Below are 18,071 nucleotides of genomic sequence, written 5' to 3'. Positions count from 1 at the left end.
GCCCAACTCTAAACATGTCAAACTGTATTTCCTCTGATCTCACCAAGAAAAGAGATGGATAATAAAATGTTTTTAAGAGAACATTTTAGTCCCTGAAAGTGAAAAATACTTCCTTTATCTAGAAAGTCTGGGAGATAACAACAATTCTTACACCTTCTGTTCAAATACTACAGAATTATGCAAGAAATGTCTCTATATGCTGAACTCTCCTTGTTTCCTTTATCATGGGGTGAAATGTAAAGAAATGGTCTTTTTTTATCATAGTATTCAAGGATCACGTATGACCCTAAAACACTTACTGTATAGTAGATGTAATGGCAGCAAATATATCCTAACATTTCAGTAGACAGGGAACGTTTTGTTCGTCTTTTGATACGTTAAACGTCAGAATCAGATAGAAATATGCGAAGTTTACTTCTTTAGTTAAAGAATTGCCTAACATTTAGTCAACAAAATCATGCACTCTATACTATTAATACAGCATTCATATTTATTTAAACTTGTTCCAGTATTAGGTTTGGAACAGATCTCCTCCCTGGAACATGAAGTCTGTGTCATTCTGCTTGGAAATACCCACTTCCGTGTTTTCCCATCGTTGTAACCGAAAGGCTGCGTTATTTTGCATAAATACGCGGCTCGGTGCTTGTATTGGCCGGTGATGAGACGTGCTCATGACCCCTTCCTCCCACTACCATGGCAACTCCGAGGGAACCGGAGCAGGGGGGACATGGGAGGAGCGATGACTCGGAGTCCAGGTGGTCGAGACTGCGTAAAAATGCCCCGCTCATACGCACTGACGGAAACCGTGCGCGTCATCAGAGAAATGTTGGGCTTTTCTCCCCACCAGCTCGCGGCACCTCTCTGAATGAATAATCCGCGTTTTTCAGGGAAAACTGCGCGGATCTGCTGCGGCACCAACGAGCGGAGCGCGCTTTAACGGTGCGTCAGCGCGATCTCCCCTCACGGTCGACAGACAGGCGTCAGTTTGGGGGCTATAGCGGGGGGTGGGGGGCGCAAAATCAACTTTTGTTGTTGTTGTTTTCGAGAGCTCAGGCCTGGCGGGTTCAAGAACAAGTGGAGATATGTTCAAGAAAAGCAAGAGTAAAATGCTGGTGGATTATGCGTCAGAGGAAGACGACATGTCCTGGCACCATCATCACTCCTACAAGGTAACCAGGCTCAGACCATTGCCCACACTGGGATGTGGATTATTTGCTTAAACAAAACAGACAGTCACGCATGTTCACATCACTCCGCTGTTTCCGTAATGGCACTATATAAACTGTTGTCCACTTTGCCCAGACTTTATTCTAAAGGGTGAAGATGCTGTTAGAGTTAAAGGGAGATCGAGCATTGAAAACGTGCAATTGGAGTAATCTACAGATCGCTGTTGATTTGTTCCTCTAAAAACTAAAAATGCATTTGTAGAATATGGGGTTGTACGGCGACCTTTTGCCATTTGATGACTAATCAGCTTTGTGAGCATGATTTTTTTTAAAAATAAAAAAAATAAACAGATAGCAAAATCACAAGTGCATGAAGATGTTGTGCAAGTGTTTCGGATTAGAATCATGCTGCCAAGGTGAATACTCCAATATCTTTTAAAAATAAAGATCTACCCGCCCCGGTCCTGGTCCGAAATCTGCCGTGGAGCTGAGAGAGCCTTGATGATGGCCTCTGTGCAGTGGTCAGAGGTCAGCTCATAAAGTCAGATCTTAACAGGAGAGGAACAGGTCTGAAGCGCTTCTTTTCCCGAGGTTTTCCTTACAGCGTTGGTCTGACCTGTTACAGACATCACGCTGAGGCCCCCAGGCACACGTACAGAACAGCAGTCTTATGAAGGAATAATACTCTCATAGATGCACGAAACATAAGGAAGGGAGGAATAAGAGTGCAGGATTTGAAGTTAATGTCTGTCCTCCCTGCTCTGTGCTACATTACGGCCCCCACCTCGGCTTTCCTTCCCCGCCGCTCGCTCTTTGTTGGAGTTTAATGAGCTGTGAGGGTGGCTGCGAGCACACAGGAGGTGCGTCTGTAGGTTTGTACACCTGATTACCTCAGAATCATCCGCCCGATTCCATCAGGAGCAGGAACTGAACAGACAGGAGCGTGGGGGATCATCAGAGAGATGGTTCAGAATCACCACGGGGTCCCAAATACCTGAAGGCTTACAGCTAATGCATGAGACTGGAAGGTCAAAATGAAACTTCATTCACCTGAATTATGACATGTGAGCCCTGGCTTGGACAGGAACATGGAAAATACACATTTAGCTGTTATCAAGCACGGTAAGACAGCCTGAAGGAAGTGGCCTCCGATAACACACTTGCATAGCTAGTTTATCTCTGTATTTCCTTTTAAAAAGTGATTTTGCTCTATAAAGTCTGACATTAGTGGACCTCCCGGCCTGTATGAGCGGATATTGTTCAGGTAGATCTGTGAAGTTGTTCCCAGCATTGTTTTGGCAACACAATCAAATGATCTGTTTGCTTTATTTGCCCTATTGAGTTCAGTTTTTTAGGCTAAATTTAACTCCTCGTGACTTCCTCATCTGTAGATCAGCAGTGGAAAGGTGACATATAGTTCCATGACTGTTATAAAATATGTAAAATGAAGTCATAGCTCTTCGTAAAAGGCATTGCTGGCAGCAATAACTGCTTCACAGCTTCCACTCTGGAAGTGTTATTGAGACACTAATGCCCACTAGAGCGAGGGGGATATCTCAAATGACGGCCTGGAGGCGGTTAGCCTATCTTAGCACAAAGCTTGGGAATAAGGGGAGATAGGCTGTCCAGAACTCCAGAAATTGATGTACCAGAGGCAAAACAATCCAAACTTCATGTAAAATTGATGAGATACAGAAGAGTTTATTAAAACTGTGTCATTCCAATTCAAATGTACAACAGATTACTAAACAGATTCATTCTGTTTCTGATGATGATGATGATGATGATGATGATGATGATGATGATGACAGTGGTGGCAGAGACTCTGAGGTATTTCTGTTCTCGTTGGACTACACCAGCTAATGTCCTTAGACGGAGTAAAGTTCCTCACCAACCATCAGAAGAGCTCCATTAATCAGCAACTGTGGTTCTGCACTTTGTGGTAAAAAGGTGTAAAAAAGAGAAAATTGCTACTTAATAAAGGCGTCTGGAAGCTACTGTGCACTTTAGTGGCCAATGATGTGGTTTTGAAATGACATTTTCCACATAAATGAGAAGCTGGTCTAGTTTTTTCTCTTGGGCTCTCTTTTCTCTCTCTCTCCCTCTCTCTCTCTCTCTCTCTCACACACAAACACACACACATATCCTTGGTTGTAATTTGTTAATGCTTTTACATCCCAATAGTAGGCTCCAATCTGGGTGTTTATGAGTGACTCTTTGATCGGCTCAGGGGGCCGAGACCCAGCAGCAGACGCCGCTCAGACACGTCCAGCCACTGTTTCTCCTCCTTTCATGTGTCAGAAGTTCTCACAGCTTTGATCATCTTACATGAACTCTGGCTCCTAATCAGTGTTCTTACAGGCTCAGCTGACTCTTATGCCCCCCACCCCATCGTACATTTAAAATGGATTTAAATGTAGAATCCAAAGAAAGCACCGTGGGTGGCATTTTGATAACCCTCATAAACCTAAAAACCGTGTAAGATCTGCAATTATGGGTCACCAGCATTTGAGCCTGGTTAAGGACTGTAAATTGGGGAATCTCTTTTTTCTCCAAAGCTTTAGAAGATGCTATTTTCTAATGACGTGTATGGACCAGTAAACAGAAAATAAAGCTGAGGTAGCAGAAACAAGTCCTAGTTTGCTCAGTTATTTTATAACACAAATTGTTTAAGAACAATTATGACAAGTTCAAACTCAGCTCTCATTCGTAAACCACGTCCATTATTATTATTCTTAGATTTTTACCACTGATCCCACAGAGAAGGCCAAATGAAGCAATAAAGACAGTGAATAACGCAGATTATGCTGAGGATAGACTGTTTCTGTGACTCTGAACACACATACACAATCACACTCCTAAAACTTAGGCATGTAGGCTGACCTTTGTCCATCCCTCCATCTAAATACATGTTTATTTATCAGCTTTGAAATCATTCTTTCTAATAGGTAACACACACGTACATGTGCGCACACACACACACACATACACAAATGTCCCTGTGTTGATATTTGTGCGGGGTTGGTTGAAGGTTGCTATTTGATTTAACTTATTTCTGGTCTGTGTGTGTTTATGTCTGTGTTTGTGTGTGTGTGTGTGTGTGTGTTTGTGTGTGCAGGACAAAGAGATGGAAGAAGAGGAGGAGGAAGCTGTCACCCCAGTGTCCAAGGTAAATAGAATGACCTCACCGCAATTCAGACACGACACAAATGCAGCAGACTTCTCAAACGTAACACAAACACACACACACACACACACACACACACACACACACACACACACACACCACACACACACACACGCACACAGACGGTTTCTTTCTGTCAGTGGAGCACAAAGTGCTGGCAGCAGGAGGAGAGTGCTGAGGCTGCAGTGTTTATCTGTAAACACTCCTCTCTTAAGCTGGTGTGCGTCTGCTCCGTCTTTGTCCTTATCTCTGGACGACTGTCTCATTTAGTGTGACTTTACCGGCTCAGACTGATCTTCACAAGCTGCCGCACAGTGTGGAACTGTGAGGTCACTGCAGTTTATTCCATCTGCGCTATAGATTTCTTAGCACGTTATTAGTGACCTGCCATCCTCGCGATGGCTGACCATGATTCCTAAACAGAAACATTTTTCCTGAATTCCTCAGAACTTTTTGGGTGTTTACGCCCTGGATGCCTCCAACCTTAATAAAAGATAAAAAGTTGCACACCATACAAGCACAGGACCAGACTGTTGACCACCTAACAGGAACAATAAATGGCTGTTAATGTCATCAAACAGATGACAACAAAGCAGTGGAGAGACTGTGGTTGAATAAAGAAGGAGGCCAAACGTGCTGATTTGAGAGGAAGGCAAACTGATATAAGGATGCAATTTTAAAAACATTTAAACCACGGTTCTGAATAAAACTTTACTCCACTCAGAGCAGCACTGATTATTATTTGTTACCAGCTATATTGGAACGAGTCTTTAGTCAAAGGCAAGTTAATATCTGTGAACTTTACGCACTGTTACCATGTTGCGTTTGAACTCCGGCTCTCTTATGGCTGCATGCCGGGCCCCCTGGGTGACTCAGTTCACGGGGAATATTTCATAGTCTGTCCTGTTTGTAAGGACAGGACCGGCTGTGATAGAGAAGGGAAGGAAATACAGCATTCTTTCAAGGAGCTGGACCTTCTGGGTGGGAACAATAGCCATGGAAGAAAAACAAGGATGAAAATAACCACAGGCTGCTCTGGCACTCAGGAAGGCTACAGTTCCTTCATCAGCGGTTGTTTTATGTTCATATTAGGAAACGCTGAAGAGACACGCAGTCTTGAGGCGCTACCTTTCTTTTCATCATTCCATTTATAGTCGGAGATTCCTTCGACTTCCACACTTTAGTGCTGCTTGAACTAATAACTTGACATTTTGGTAACTTCTTTGTAGGTTAAAGGAGAGAATGCTGCTCATTCTGAGAGTCCCCTATATGTCATGACGTCTTTTCTATCAGTTTTGGACCCAACAGACATACGTGTCAGCTGGTCTGTGTCTGAACAACACCCTTATGTATACTTGAATGGAGAAATGTCTCCTCCAGGGATAAGACACAACATCTGATCAGCTGACAAAGATGGTTGGCTTATTGATGGAAACTATTACAAAAAGGATATAACAGCTTAAAGAAAAGAGAAATATTACCAATCAGCAAGCCTGTAAAGTTCCATTTTTCAACTTATTAATTATTATTTACTGTTTCATTTAATTTTTTTAAAATTTAGCTTTGCATCATAAAGTTTTAACTTTGAGTTTGATTTCACCCCCCCATTTTTATTGTCAACGTTGTCCCCCTCTTGTGGCACCAGATGTAACTACATCCATCAGGGGAGGCCTCGTTTCCAGCATCTGCACTGAAACACAATATAGAGAGCTTATAGAGCATGAATGTCACATACCTGTTAAACACTAATCTCATGTCTATTTCTACTCCAAATCAAAAGATTTCACAAATATGCGTCTCTTACTGTGAGCTAAAGCAGGAATGCCACCACAGGCGCCAGCTTAAAGACTCTGCAAGAGTCTGAAAAACAGTCAGATTTATGTGGTTTTGATCAGCTTATCCAGTAGGGAGGGCCTAAAGCTAAGATCTTTACCAAACAAATCCTGCTCTTGTGGTTTAAGAAGTTCATTATAAATTACAACACAAAGGTAGGATGTCATATAAATCCAAATGTGAATCAAAAAAAGTTTGTTGTGTGGTTTGATTTGTTGACCAAATTTGACCAGATTAGCAAAAAAATAAAAACTGTAAGACAATGGTTCCTGTAAGCTTCACGCTCTGGTATAGATGGAAGAATGTGGTCTCATAAGAGTTCCATTGTTCTTCCAGGAACTGTAAGGTAAAGCTCTCCCACACTCTGACTTCCACTGAGCTCCACAGTTTTAGACCCCCCCCCCACCCCAGGGTAGGAATTATACAGAACGGTGAACAAGCAGGCCTCTCTGTGTGCATGCATGCGTACATGTGTGCACCGACAGAGATTCACATGCAGATACACTCTCGGATTGTTTTGGCATCTCTGGTTTCAGCCTGAATTAGATCAAATCTGATCCAGGGCCGGGGAAAAAGGCAACAAAGACACGATTAAAGATGATTTTAAAAACCTCTGCACTGAGGGAGATGCTGGCTGGTCATAATGAGGGGAAGTTTACATGGAGCAGCTGTGGAAGGACTGTGCAATAACTAACCTTTATTATGGAACAGAATGTTCTAAAATTGATGACAGGACAAGTCGAGTTTTGACAAAAGTCAAAAATGTTGCTGTCTTGTTACCTGTGTATGTCGTATGTCTACTACCATGTTGTTACACATTTATTATCGCTACTCTTACACGTATATCCTCAGCACCATTTTACACACGTTTTATCATCGTGTTTCATACTATTTTTTATCTTGTCCATATTGATGCTGCTCAGGTTTAATCTCATTTGTATTCTATATGTTATATACGGTCACGTTTGTTGTGAGACATTCATGCTTTTATCTCAGCTGCATCCTGACATGTGGAGGTTAAACCTCTGTTTCTCATGTAAAAGAAGCAGTTCTGTGGGTTACTGAGGTGAGACGCATTCATTAAATAACTGCGTGTTTGCTGAGAATGTTTTGATAAAGGTAGACTAAAGGCAGGCACGGATGTGAGTAGGAGTAAATGTTATGACCTTGACAATTGACTTTGGAATTCCTCCCAAGCTAGGGCGCAGTCTGAGCCAAGAGTTTGTTCCATAAACTCCGTGGAGGGTGGCATCTGGACGCCGGTGGAACGCTGCAAGAGCAGTGAGGAATTCTGATGTGACAGGGGAGTCTGGGGGAGTTTCAGTCACAATCCTCTGGAATGTGACAATACTGCCAAAACAGTGTCACTCAAACTTACTCCTGTAGTTATTAGATTATCGAGATTATACATTTAATGGATTGGTTATAGTCAGATGAAGGTAAGATAGACTAGTCAGAGTGGGACAGGCATGGTTAATGGACTGGTTACACTGGGAGATTTAACCTTTCTGGATTTAAAAGTGCATAGTAGCTTGGGTCAAGACATGAGTTGTAATTTCATTGGGGCTTAAGTAGATGTGCATGAAATTACTTGAAATTAGTATACTTGGATTATTTTACTTCCTGCTTCATCTTTCCAGTAATAAGAAGCTCTTTGTAGCCTGAGTTATCTGTACTGCTGCATATTAAAAATGATGGTTTCTGAAAGATGAATAGATCATTCTGGTCTAAGAGATTTTTCACCCACTCGGTCTGTGGAGCTCGTGACAGAATTTCATCCTGTGCACACTCATCCATCTAATTTTCTATTTCTGTGCAGCTGACGTCAGGACTTCAGTCTCACAGCGTAAAGAAGGAGAAGCAGCATGAAATGAAATCAATCTCTTCCATCTCTGCTTTTTTTTCTGCCAGGAAGCAAAGGCAAAGAAGATGATATCCAAGAAGGAGAGGAAGGAGAAGAAGATGCTGTCCTCTAAAGATGACAAGCACTTCCTGCTGAGTGGAGTGAAGCTGGCTGCCCACAGAGGGTGAGGATTTAATGTACTCATCATTTAATATTAAATGTATGTTCTTAAGCATGTAGAGGAACATGTCCAACATTAGCAAAAATGACAGCTTGTTATAGCTCAATAATTGTATAATAATACAATTCTAGTAAAGGTGTGTCATGTATAATCACATGATAAATTGTAATAACTCTAAAACATTGTTAAAATTTGAAATGGTCTTTTGTTGGAGAGCTGTTCAGTATTGTAGGGATAAATGTGTTAATGGGAATGAAATGAACACTAAATGAACTGATTTATTTTTCCCATTTTTCTAACAAGGGAAAAGTTTAATTACAATTAGCTTGTATCCTATTTTATGTGAGACTAATGGGGAAAAGGTGGAACTGACCCTTTAATGTCGCTTCCTGCCCCCGCCCGCCATGGTGATACTGATAAAATCAGTGCCATTAACATTGTTTAAGATATGCATAGATAATTATGGGTTCCGGCGCTATAAACAAATAAGTTGTCAAGTGTGTTTAGCAAAAATGTCAGCACCTAATTGTGAATAATGGAACCGCACTTCACCACTTGTGTATGTTTATATGTGAGACAGACACATTATGGAACAGGTACAGAGAGGAAGGGCTAAAATACTCATGCTGTTATGACAGCCAGTTTATCCTACATACAATAGCTTGATGTATGGAGGAAGTTCCATCTTCCCGTGTTTTGAGAATATCCTTCTTTATTTCCAAAGGTCTCACAAGAAAATCAAGGATGATGAGAAGGAGAAGGAAAAGAAGGACAAGCCAGACAAGGGCCACTGTTTCTGGGAGAGCGTTACCATGACGATGAGGCAGATCTCACCCACCAAAAAGTTGGAGAAGTTGGAGGGCTGGGAGCCACCGTGCCTGCAGATCTCAAATGAGACTGAGACAGACGAGTCCCCCGAGGACAAGATCCTGGAAGCAGATACGCCGACATCCTTCCCCGACTCGCTCGAGCTCCCGTTAGAACTGGGGTCCTGGGCAGGTCGCGGTTTTGAGGAGGATTCCTCTCGCTACGCTAACCTGTCGGACTCCAAGGACGAGATGCCGGCGGTGAGGTGGACAGCCCGGGCCAAAGTAAAGCTGGCAGGCATCAGCAAGATGAGCCGGGGGATCGTGTCGGAGAGTTCCTGGGAGGGGCTGAAGTAGCTGCCTCGTTACCTTCCTCACAATAAAGAGGATGAGGACCTGAAACAAAAGCTCATTTCTGTAGTTTTACTTGAGAATGAAAGATAATCAAGGAAAAAATACGCTTTTTGTCAATATTTTAGTCTTCAGGTCCTTGACAAATGCCTTAAAATCCCGAACCATTGTAGCTGTGAAATCTGCTGTCCATATACATGTTTTATATTTCCAAGAAACTGAAGAGTGATTTTCATACTGCTCATATGTGGTTGAGAACCATGCTAATATGCAATCATGCCCTCCAAGACTTCCTTTCCCCTCGGTCTGTATGGTGGCAGAATCTGTGCCTGAAGCCTTAAATTCTACAAAAAACAGGCTTAAAATTTACATGTGAGAGAGCAGAAGGTGGGTCAATGGGCAGGGAAAAGAATTTTGTTCGACTGTAGCACAGCTGGAGCTGCAGTTGATACTTCCGCTGCCGCTTCTGCAAAGGTAAAAGGAAATCTAGTCTTGTCACACAGACGCTGAATATTTCTATAGAAAAAGTGATTTTCTTTATACCTGCATTGACTCCCGTTCTTATGAAGTGCCTCTTGATGAGTGGAATGACAACTTGAGCGTGATGTGATGTCACTACAAAATGGACCAAATGATCCAAACTTTCTTTACAGTGAAGGTGGGTCATCCCAGCATGTTGGTACTAGTTTCCAGAGTACCAACCCTGGATTTTAAAGAGGAGTGTTGTGAGAGCCAGGTCAGTGTCCCCCCCATATCAGGAGCTTTCTTAAAACAACCCAATTTTTGACTTGAGTGATTGTACCTTCCTTTTTTTTTAAAATCTAAGTTGGTTTGCTGTTGATTTATGGATTCCGATCAGTGCAGAGGACACCTTCAGGGGTGTTTGCACCCTGTATTTGTTTCACTGAAGGCTGGGTCTCATCAGAATAAAGATTTAGTTTGACTCTTTAGTTTGATCTAATTTGACTGTCTGCCTCTGCTCATTATTGTCTGCAGTCAGCAAGACCTTCACACGACATTGATCACAAATTTACTTTAACGACAGAGTTCACAGCGAAACTACTGAAAATGTTTTTAGAAATCTTTAATTCCTGTACAGCTAGTTCCCATCATGACGGTACCATTGAGAGTTGAAGAACCGCATCAGAATATTAGAAAAGTCAGTGGGAGGATACAAAACTAACCCATAAATAATATTCAATAATTCCTCCGTCGTTTGACAGCTCTGAGTAACAATGCAACACGTTTACACTAAGTTATCTCACGGTCAGTGTGCACGGATGACGACGGGAATTCACAAAAGACAACATACAGTACAGGGACAGAGACCCCCAACATGACATGCCTTCAGTTATTGTAGGAAAAGAAACACCAAAACCAAAGTTAGAAGCAGAAGACGTTACCCTCGTTAGAAAAACATACGAGTTGACTCTCTGACACGCGTCACCTACCAATATTGCATGCTACGACTTCTTAGACATACAAAGACAATTACATATTTTCCACTTCATTTCTTTTAAGAACACAGAAAAATCTCTCAAACATAAACGTTTGGTCGTCCGACCCTGGACATTATTGTGCGTACAGACCCAAGAAAAAGTAGAAGCCCTTTTATTTGTGGGTAAACAGTAACAAGGTTTAGTTTGCACCCTGGAGGGTGGAAAAAGAGGGTCTAGAACTTGAAGAGGTCGATAAAGTGCTGCGGTGAGACTGGGCTGAGGCAGCTGTCCGGGTCGTTGGCCGTGCACGGATGGCCGCTGTCCTGGAATACATGAAACAGCAATGCTGTCAGACATGAAGACACGTCCTGGTCACACAAAGGAACGCAACATGGGACAATGGAAAGGTGACGCCCGATTCTTATAGGGTTTGATGACTGATTTGCAGCACACACACACACACACTGAAACATTCATCTTGACCTTTGATGACCTTTAACCACCGACAAGAGCGCAATAATGTAAGCCATTTAAAAGACAATGACAAACAGCAACTTCATCAACTGATGGTGTGACCATGAAGAAATCACATGGAACAGAGCGACGCAAGAAAAACACGGACCACATGATGAACAAACAGGAAGCAGAGGGCATTATGGGACAGAAATACCTTAAATAACAAAGCCAGGTGGCGGTCCTTAGGAACCAAGAGGAGAGGGAACCAGGAGAAGAGGGTGGAAAGAAGGGAGAAAAGACAACATCACTTTAAAGAGCATAAGGATGCAGCTAAGGATTGAGGGTAACATATTCACCGGGAGGAGTGGGGGCAGAAGCTATAAGCAGAGGCTACAAAGACTTAACAAAAAATCTTTGTTCATCTCTTACTGGGGAGGTAAAATGCTATTATTTTGAGCTCTACTGGGTTCATTTCCATGTACCATCCACAGAATCCACTGTTCACAGAGAGGATCTCTGTGAGGCTGTGCTCCATTTCTTAGAGTTGTAACTATGATTTCATCCATTGTTAATGTATATATAAGACGTAGGAAGACATTTTAAAAAAAAAAGCCTTTTTCTCAAAGAGATATGTATTGAGTGTTTAAAGATAGAAATCATTTATGGTTGATCCAAAGAATCGACACAGGACTTAATGATAGCCATCATTATTGTGTTTTTCTGATGAAATGTTCTTTGTGGCGTGTTTGTGGTTTAGTGTAAGTTTGGTTACCTTCCAGAAGAGGCTGCTACAATGTCTGCAGAAGTGCAAAGTGTCGCCGTATTCCTCCTTCTTTGGATAATGTTTCTGCAGGGTGAAGTACATGAGCTTCCAGTCCACATTATCATTATTGCTTAGCACCATATTCCTACAAAACTGAAACAAATCACACATTTCAAACCGTGGAAATCGTTCTTATCACAATTGTATCACGCTTATACATATAGTGTGGCTATTTGGAGATAATTGTGAATACTCTGCCCTCTTGTGGTTAAACCTACGAAGCACATGTCAGCTCTGGTCTTGTTTGTACTTAAACGCTGAAGGTTTTCTCTGTTTTTACTACTACCTACTACTGTAGGTTTTCTTTATTACATTCATAATTATGTTGACAATGTTTTCTCTATCCTCACATATAATCATTTGAAATTAATGAACTCTCACCTGTTTATCTGAAAAGTGAAAGCTGCAGAGTTTTTTCCAAAGTATCCTGTCCTCACTGAGGACATGTAGAGTGGGCGTGGCCTGCCCAAGGTTAACAATGTCACAGGCATCAGATAACTTACAAAGGATCTTGTTATGCATGTGTATCGGCAAATCGCTGAATGACAAGCCAGTGCAAATTTGCTGAGGAGACACAGGAGAAGCATTATCACAAAATACAGGTTTTGTTTTTGAATTACCGAACATGTAAACAAGGTTGGGCAGTATAATCAGACCATACAACCCAGGAACAATAGATAAACACCTTCTTCCTTATTTCAAACGTCATAGTTACATACAACAGGGCAACGCAGGCCTGGGTTGCAATGCTAGCACACAAACACCAGTAGATCTTCTACCTCAGGAATTTGGAGGTTGTTAAGCTGCTGCTGCCACTTGAGGATGGTCTCCAATCTGCACAGCCAAATATTGACATTGCCCACCAGCACACAGCGGCCCACGTGGACAGTCAGATCGTACAGTGTTGAGTTCAGGTCTTGCAGTAGCTCCTTGACAAGCCGAGGATTGTACTGGTCCACCAGAACTATTGGGATAATTTGGGAAGTAAAAAATATATAAATAGAGAATATTTTTGAGATTTAATAAATCATTTCACACAATTCTATAAAACTGAAAACTGTTTTGTGAGATATGAGTTGGACAAGATGTGTATTCGGCTCCTTGAGGCAACACAGCTATGATAATGACGGCGTTTTCCTACAGGTTCTGTGATACACCTTAACAACATGGCCATAAACAGCATCCTACTGAGCCAGAGCCTGAATATTTCACCTTTCTACCACTACAAGGTGTGCCAGCATGTTGTTCCATCATAAACAAGTTGACACAAGCTCATCCAGTGGAACCTGTTCTCTCTGCTTACCTTTATGCACCATTTTCTCTAGAATATTGAAGTAGTTTTTCTGGGCAGCGCCACTCAAAGACGTCAGCTGGGACCTCGCTATTAGCTGAAAAAGCTAATGGGTTACAGACAGAGGAAGTTGAAGAAGATGTGCAACGATAATCTACAATGAAAGGACTCGCTGGCGCCCACTTTTGCTACGTAGTTGAATCTCCTCAGGTCCTGGATGGCGCTGGAAAAGTCCAGGCGATTGAGGGCTTCGCCGAGTGTGCAGTATCCATGACGCTGAAAAACAACACACGCACGTCAAAGGATTTAATTCAGATTAATTCCACTGCCAAATAAATAAATAAATCGGTGAAAAAGCAATCTCCACTGGAGAACTCACTTCCTTTGTGCTCCATTTCTGCACGTAGATCCACTCGTCCCTGTAAACAACTGCAGAGGGGGAGACACGCTCAGCACACGTCTACTAAGCAAATGTGAAGGGACGTGTCGCGGCACTCTGAGTTACTTACAGTGAGATTTGGTGTTAATATTATAGAAATCCTTCTGCTTCTTTGTTGTGGCTGGTTCACAGACATTCCCGACAAACAGATTTTCTTTGTTGTCGCCGCAGAACCTGCGGACAAAAGAGGTAGGGGTTTGTTAATAACAGGGCTTTTGAGAAGCACTAGAACCCATAACTGCATTCCAGCAGATATCTGAGCTGAAAAGGACCATGAAAATATAAAATTATACAGGCAGGGGTTTCCAGAATGTAACAGATGGAAAAAGAGGGTTATATATGTAAAACAAATGTAATGATAACCAGAACAGGTCACATACACAGTAAACAATCGCAGGAGGAGAGAGTCAGTTCTGAAAATGGTTTCCATTATTGGTTGTCTTGAAGAAAAATGAAATATAGTAGCAGATGGCAACCATAGCGGAGGTATTTCTCCAATGTTTTATGGTGAAACCAATAGGAATAGAATGTGCCTTTTTACAATTAATTGCACAACAAAATTTCATGGCCATATGGAGGGTTAGTCCTGAGCTGCTGTAGCTTCAGCTGCACCGTAGATATACCTGACCCGTTTGCTTTAGACGGGGAAACTGGAGCGCCTGGAGAAAACCCAGGCAGACAGAGAAACGTGTCTTTGGGATCGAACCCACGGGCTTCTTGCTGTGAGGCAATCACTCAGGCAAATATGCAAGATAGCGATTGTTAAATGAAGAAAAACAGTCTAGTTGACATAGAAAACTAGCTTGGATAAAGTTTATTGTCCTGAAATCTAATTATCTAACATTCTACGATGACAGGGTTGGAAAGGACGTTTGATTGCCTCTTTGTGCAGTGATAGCTAATATTGGCAAGACTACCAACAAAGGAAGTGTGATGTATACATGAGTTTTGGGAAAAAATAAACCTTAAACTTAATTCACTTCAGTCAACAGGTGAATGAGAAATTGATCCTTTTATTTGTTTGTCCTGAGGTATTGGAGGGGGAAATAAGGGCTGTCAAAACTCTGATTTGCAACCGCGAGTTCACGAGAAGTTCAGGCTTTGAGGGATTTCTTTAAGAACAAACAATATTTATTTGTTTTTGCAAAGTTTCAGAATTTTCCACTCACAAATAAGCCACCCTCTTTAAACTGGATTGACCTGCTACGCAGTTAAAAGCACCACATTAATAAATATGCGTCATTACTGTTTGGAGCTACACTCGGCCTTTCCTGCGAGACCGTTCCAGTGAAATTCTACACATCACTAGGATAGAAAAGACGCGCTCTCTCAGGCACTTCCAGTCTGCAAACACTGGCAGCTCTCTTCAGTTTTCTTCCTTCGTGTTTTTACTGACTTCTTTGAATAAATAAATAAGTGATTGGCTGCCTGCAGTGAATATTAAGATGTGCTGAATTCTCTGTATGTGAAGATAACTCATTTGGGGGAACTCAGCTCTACAATAATCTCTTTAATCCATTTATCCAATTGCCAGGGAACACACATAAATACACAAACATTGCACGCTGACCACTCTGTTGCTAATATAATGCAACAGACAGACTTTTTTAGACTTTGCATGCGATGCAACAGCTTCCTCAGGGCTGAGAAGCGACATTAATTGACATTAACATTAGGAAGGATTTGAGGATATTTAAACTCTATCCTAAAATACTGTGAATGGGCTTAAGCTGCTGAGCTTGTATGCAGTCAACAGATGTTACAAAGGCTACATTACATCCCTCAGGCCCTCATGAATTCATGCAGAATGTGTACAATGTCTAAAAAGTGAGATTCCAACAGTTGAATTGCATTTTATTTAGTTGGAACTTGGAGTAGCCTTCATGTAAAAGAATGATACACTGCATTGAGCTGCTTGTTTGTTTAAAATTAGCGACTGTGCATGATCCAAACTCTGGTTGCAATGCTGTAATCCTCTCTGCCAGTGACCTTTAACAATGCTCTCATTTCTTTATTTCTCACTTCTGTTGCCCTGCCAAATGGGCATGTTGCATGATGACAATGACCTTTCTGAGACAGACTACACTTGGAAAATGGCCAGATGAAGAGGTGATGTCACTAGTCTGATACTGCACCCATCAACTGCTGACAATGCTAACGTGATCCCATGAGAGGCTGGTTAATATAAAGGATGACCTATGATGTGGCTGGGATGTCACCAACAGACACCATTACTCCTGTAAGCAGCAGTGTCAAGCTAAAGAGTATGTCTTGATCAGGAACTGATTCAACCACAACGGTAGTGGATATATTATTAGGCTCCAACCCAACCTGATTCTCTCTGCCACCACCACTCACTGCATCAAAAGTCCATTTCCTACAGTCAACAAAGCTCAGTTTGGGAAGAAACCAGACTGGGAGGTTGAAACTTTTTTTAGTTCATCTGCCTAGAGTGGTCATTATCTTGACATGACTAAAGGACCTGCAGGCAGGACTGGATTTTCAGATAAAATAAAAATTATTGAAGTTACTGGTGGGAAACGGGTCTTTGCTAATGCATATTGCAGTCAACAAAACTGCTCTAATTAATGGAAGCATACCCTCAAAAGCCGCATACCTTTAAAGGTGGTAGCAAGGTATGCTAACGTGAATTATGTTTTGAAAAAAAGCACAACATAGTGCATTTAATTCATCCTTTGTAAGCAAAACATAGTCCATCATATTTGAATAAACATTTACATAAAGATATCCCCATGGCTAATGCCACTTTCCTCTCATGAAGTTCTAAGTAACCAGTTGAGAACTAACCTTTATATTAATCTAAGTGTTGCATCACTAAAGTTCTTACAAACAAACAAACAAACAAACAAACAAACAAATGGTGTTCATGTGTATCAAAGAATTTTCTCTGGCCACAGCATTGACTCAACTGAACCTCATGGTAAAAAAATAAATAAAATTAAAGTTATAAATGAGTAGGTTCCTTACTCATGTAAGTGTGAGTTGTTATTTTCCAACTTATGGTCATAGTAATCCAGTCCTCTCTGCCAGCCCCCCTCCGTCTTGGTCCAGCTCCATCCTGGCGACCTCCAGTCCTGGCCCAAAAATGGCATGTTAGCTGGAGGGACAGAGTTTATGGAGGGACGACTGCGGCTGGTCCAAATTAGATGCAGAAATTCTGTATGTGTGTCTGTTGAAGCAAAGGAAAGCATTAGTGAACCTGCTCAAATCAAGCAGCAACATTAATACAGGGCCATCAAAAACACAGGAATTTCACGTTTTAATGAGTTGAATCAGAAGTTCATTTTAAATAAAGTTTTGCTCCTTTTGATTCAAACTGTGTGATACACAATTGATTTCTTAAGAGATCCAATTGATCAACACAATGGAGACGCCTGATAAGCTCAATAATGGCACAACATTGAGATGTATTTGACATTCTGCTGCTACCGGCTTAAATAATAAACATGATAACCCTGCAAAATTTCCTTGAGCTTTAAAAAGGTGCTCATTTCAATGCTGAAATTACATAGATACGCTGATATACGCTACAACTGGAGCTAATACAACATGTCAGTCAGCTCAAATGAAACAGGAAGACAGTAAAACCTCTGGACAACAGATTAGGAGTGGTCTACTTTTATGTCTTTTCTTAAAACAAACCTTAAAGACAGCCTTTTGTCCCAGCTCTCACTGGTCTCTCGTCCTCTGGCTGCAGTACTGGAAATATTGACGGAAGTAAACACACTGGGTCGGCTGTCGTTGTCCCCGCCCCTTTGGCCTTCTCTGATTGGATAAAATACCAGTATTTCAGCTTGTTGCTACCGTGGTTACTTCTCTGATTAGTTGATTTTCCTGTCAATCGTGTGCTTTTAAAATGACTTTTTGTTTTGTGGGGTTTACCGTGCACGTGACACGGGCCTGCGCACATGTACTTCTGTTTTGATTCTGTGATGGGGGAGGGGATCACCACCGCTGCATTACTGCAGGAGCACTAACATGACATTAAGAACTGGAAAATTAAGCAGCACGGGTACATTATAGACATAGTTTACATGTCAATGTCAATACATTTAAACACATCGTCAACCTAGGGTTAATGTGCGCTGGTCAAGCGTTCCTATTTTGTGACTGCTTGGAATTGCAGCTATGTTGGGGCAATTTTTGAAATGTACTGGAGATTGAAACGGCTCAATTAAAGTCCCCCCTTAAAACAATCAGACAAACAAACAAACAAACACAAGACTAGCAGTTGT

General features: G+C 41.7%; 2 protein-coding genes across 3 annotated transcripts; one reads left to right on the top strand and one right to left on the bottom strand.

Annotated features, from left to right (window-relative positions):
- Nucleotides 1-636: 636 nt before the first annotated feature.
- si:ch211-225h24.2 (uncharacterized protein LOC564539 homolog) lies at nucleotides 637-10,328 on the top strand. Its single transcript, XM_057016904.1, has 4 exons — nucleotides 637-1,169; nucleotides 4,285-4,335; nucleotides 8,098-8,213; nucleotides 8,935-10,328. Exons 1-4 carry the CDS (start codon nucleotides 1,083-1,085, stop codon nucleotides 9,371-9,373), a joined length of 693 nt encoding a protein of 230 aa, XP_056872884.1. The 5' UTR covers nucleotides 637-1,082; the 3' UTR covers nucleotides 9,374-10,328.
- A 108-nt stretch (nucleotides 10,329-10,436) lies between these two features.
- On the bottom strand, nucleotides 10,437-17,580 carry fbxo25 (F-box protein 25). Of its 2 annotated transcripts, XM_057016902.1 has the most exons (11): nucleotides 17,479-17,580; nucleotides 16,804-17,005; nucleotides 13,886-13,989; nucleotides 13,756-13,805; nucleotides 13,560-13,652; nucleotides 13,389-13,482; nucleotides 12,865-13,049; nucleotides 12,467-12,649; nucleotides 12,035-12,178; nucleotides 11,477-11,503; nucleotides 10,437-11,129 (listed from the first exon to the last, which is right to left on the bottom strand). In XM_057016902.1, the coding sequence occupies exons 2-11, from the start codon at nucleotides 16,926-16,928 to the stop codon at nucleotides 11,040-11,042; spliced, it is 1,095 nt and encodes a 364-aa protein (XP_056872882.1). In that variant the 5' UTR covers nucleotides 16,929-17,005; nucleotides 17,479-17,580; the 3' UTR covers nucleotides 10,437-11,039. The 2 variants fall into 2 exon arrangements, with proteins under 2 accessions (XP_056872882.1, XP_056872883.1); XM_057016903.1 differs by lacking the exon at nucleotides 11,477-11,503.
- Between the last annotated feature and the right edge of the window lie 491 nt (nucleotides 17,581-18,071).

This window comes from Takifugu flavidus, chromosome 19, assembly GCF_003711565.1.
Source record: "Takifugu flavidus isolate HTHZ2018 chromosome 19, ASM371156v2, whole genome shotgun sequence".
NCBI lineage: Eukaryota > Metazoa > Chordata > Actinopteri > Tetraodontiformes > Tetraodontidae > Takifugu > Takifugu flavidus.
Note: the sequence above shows the minus strand (reverse complement) of the source record. Positions and strands in the feature narration are given on the sequence as shown.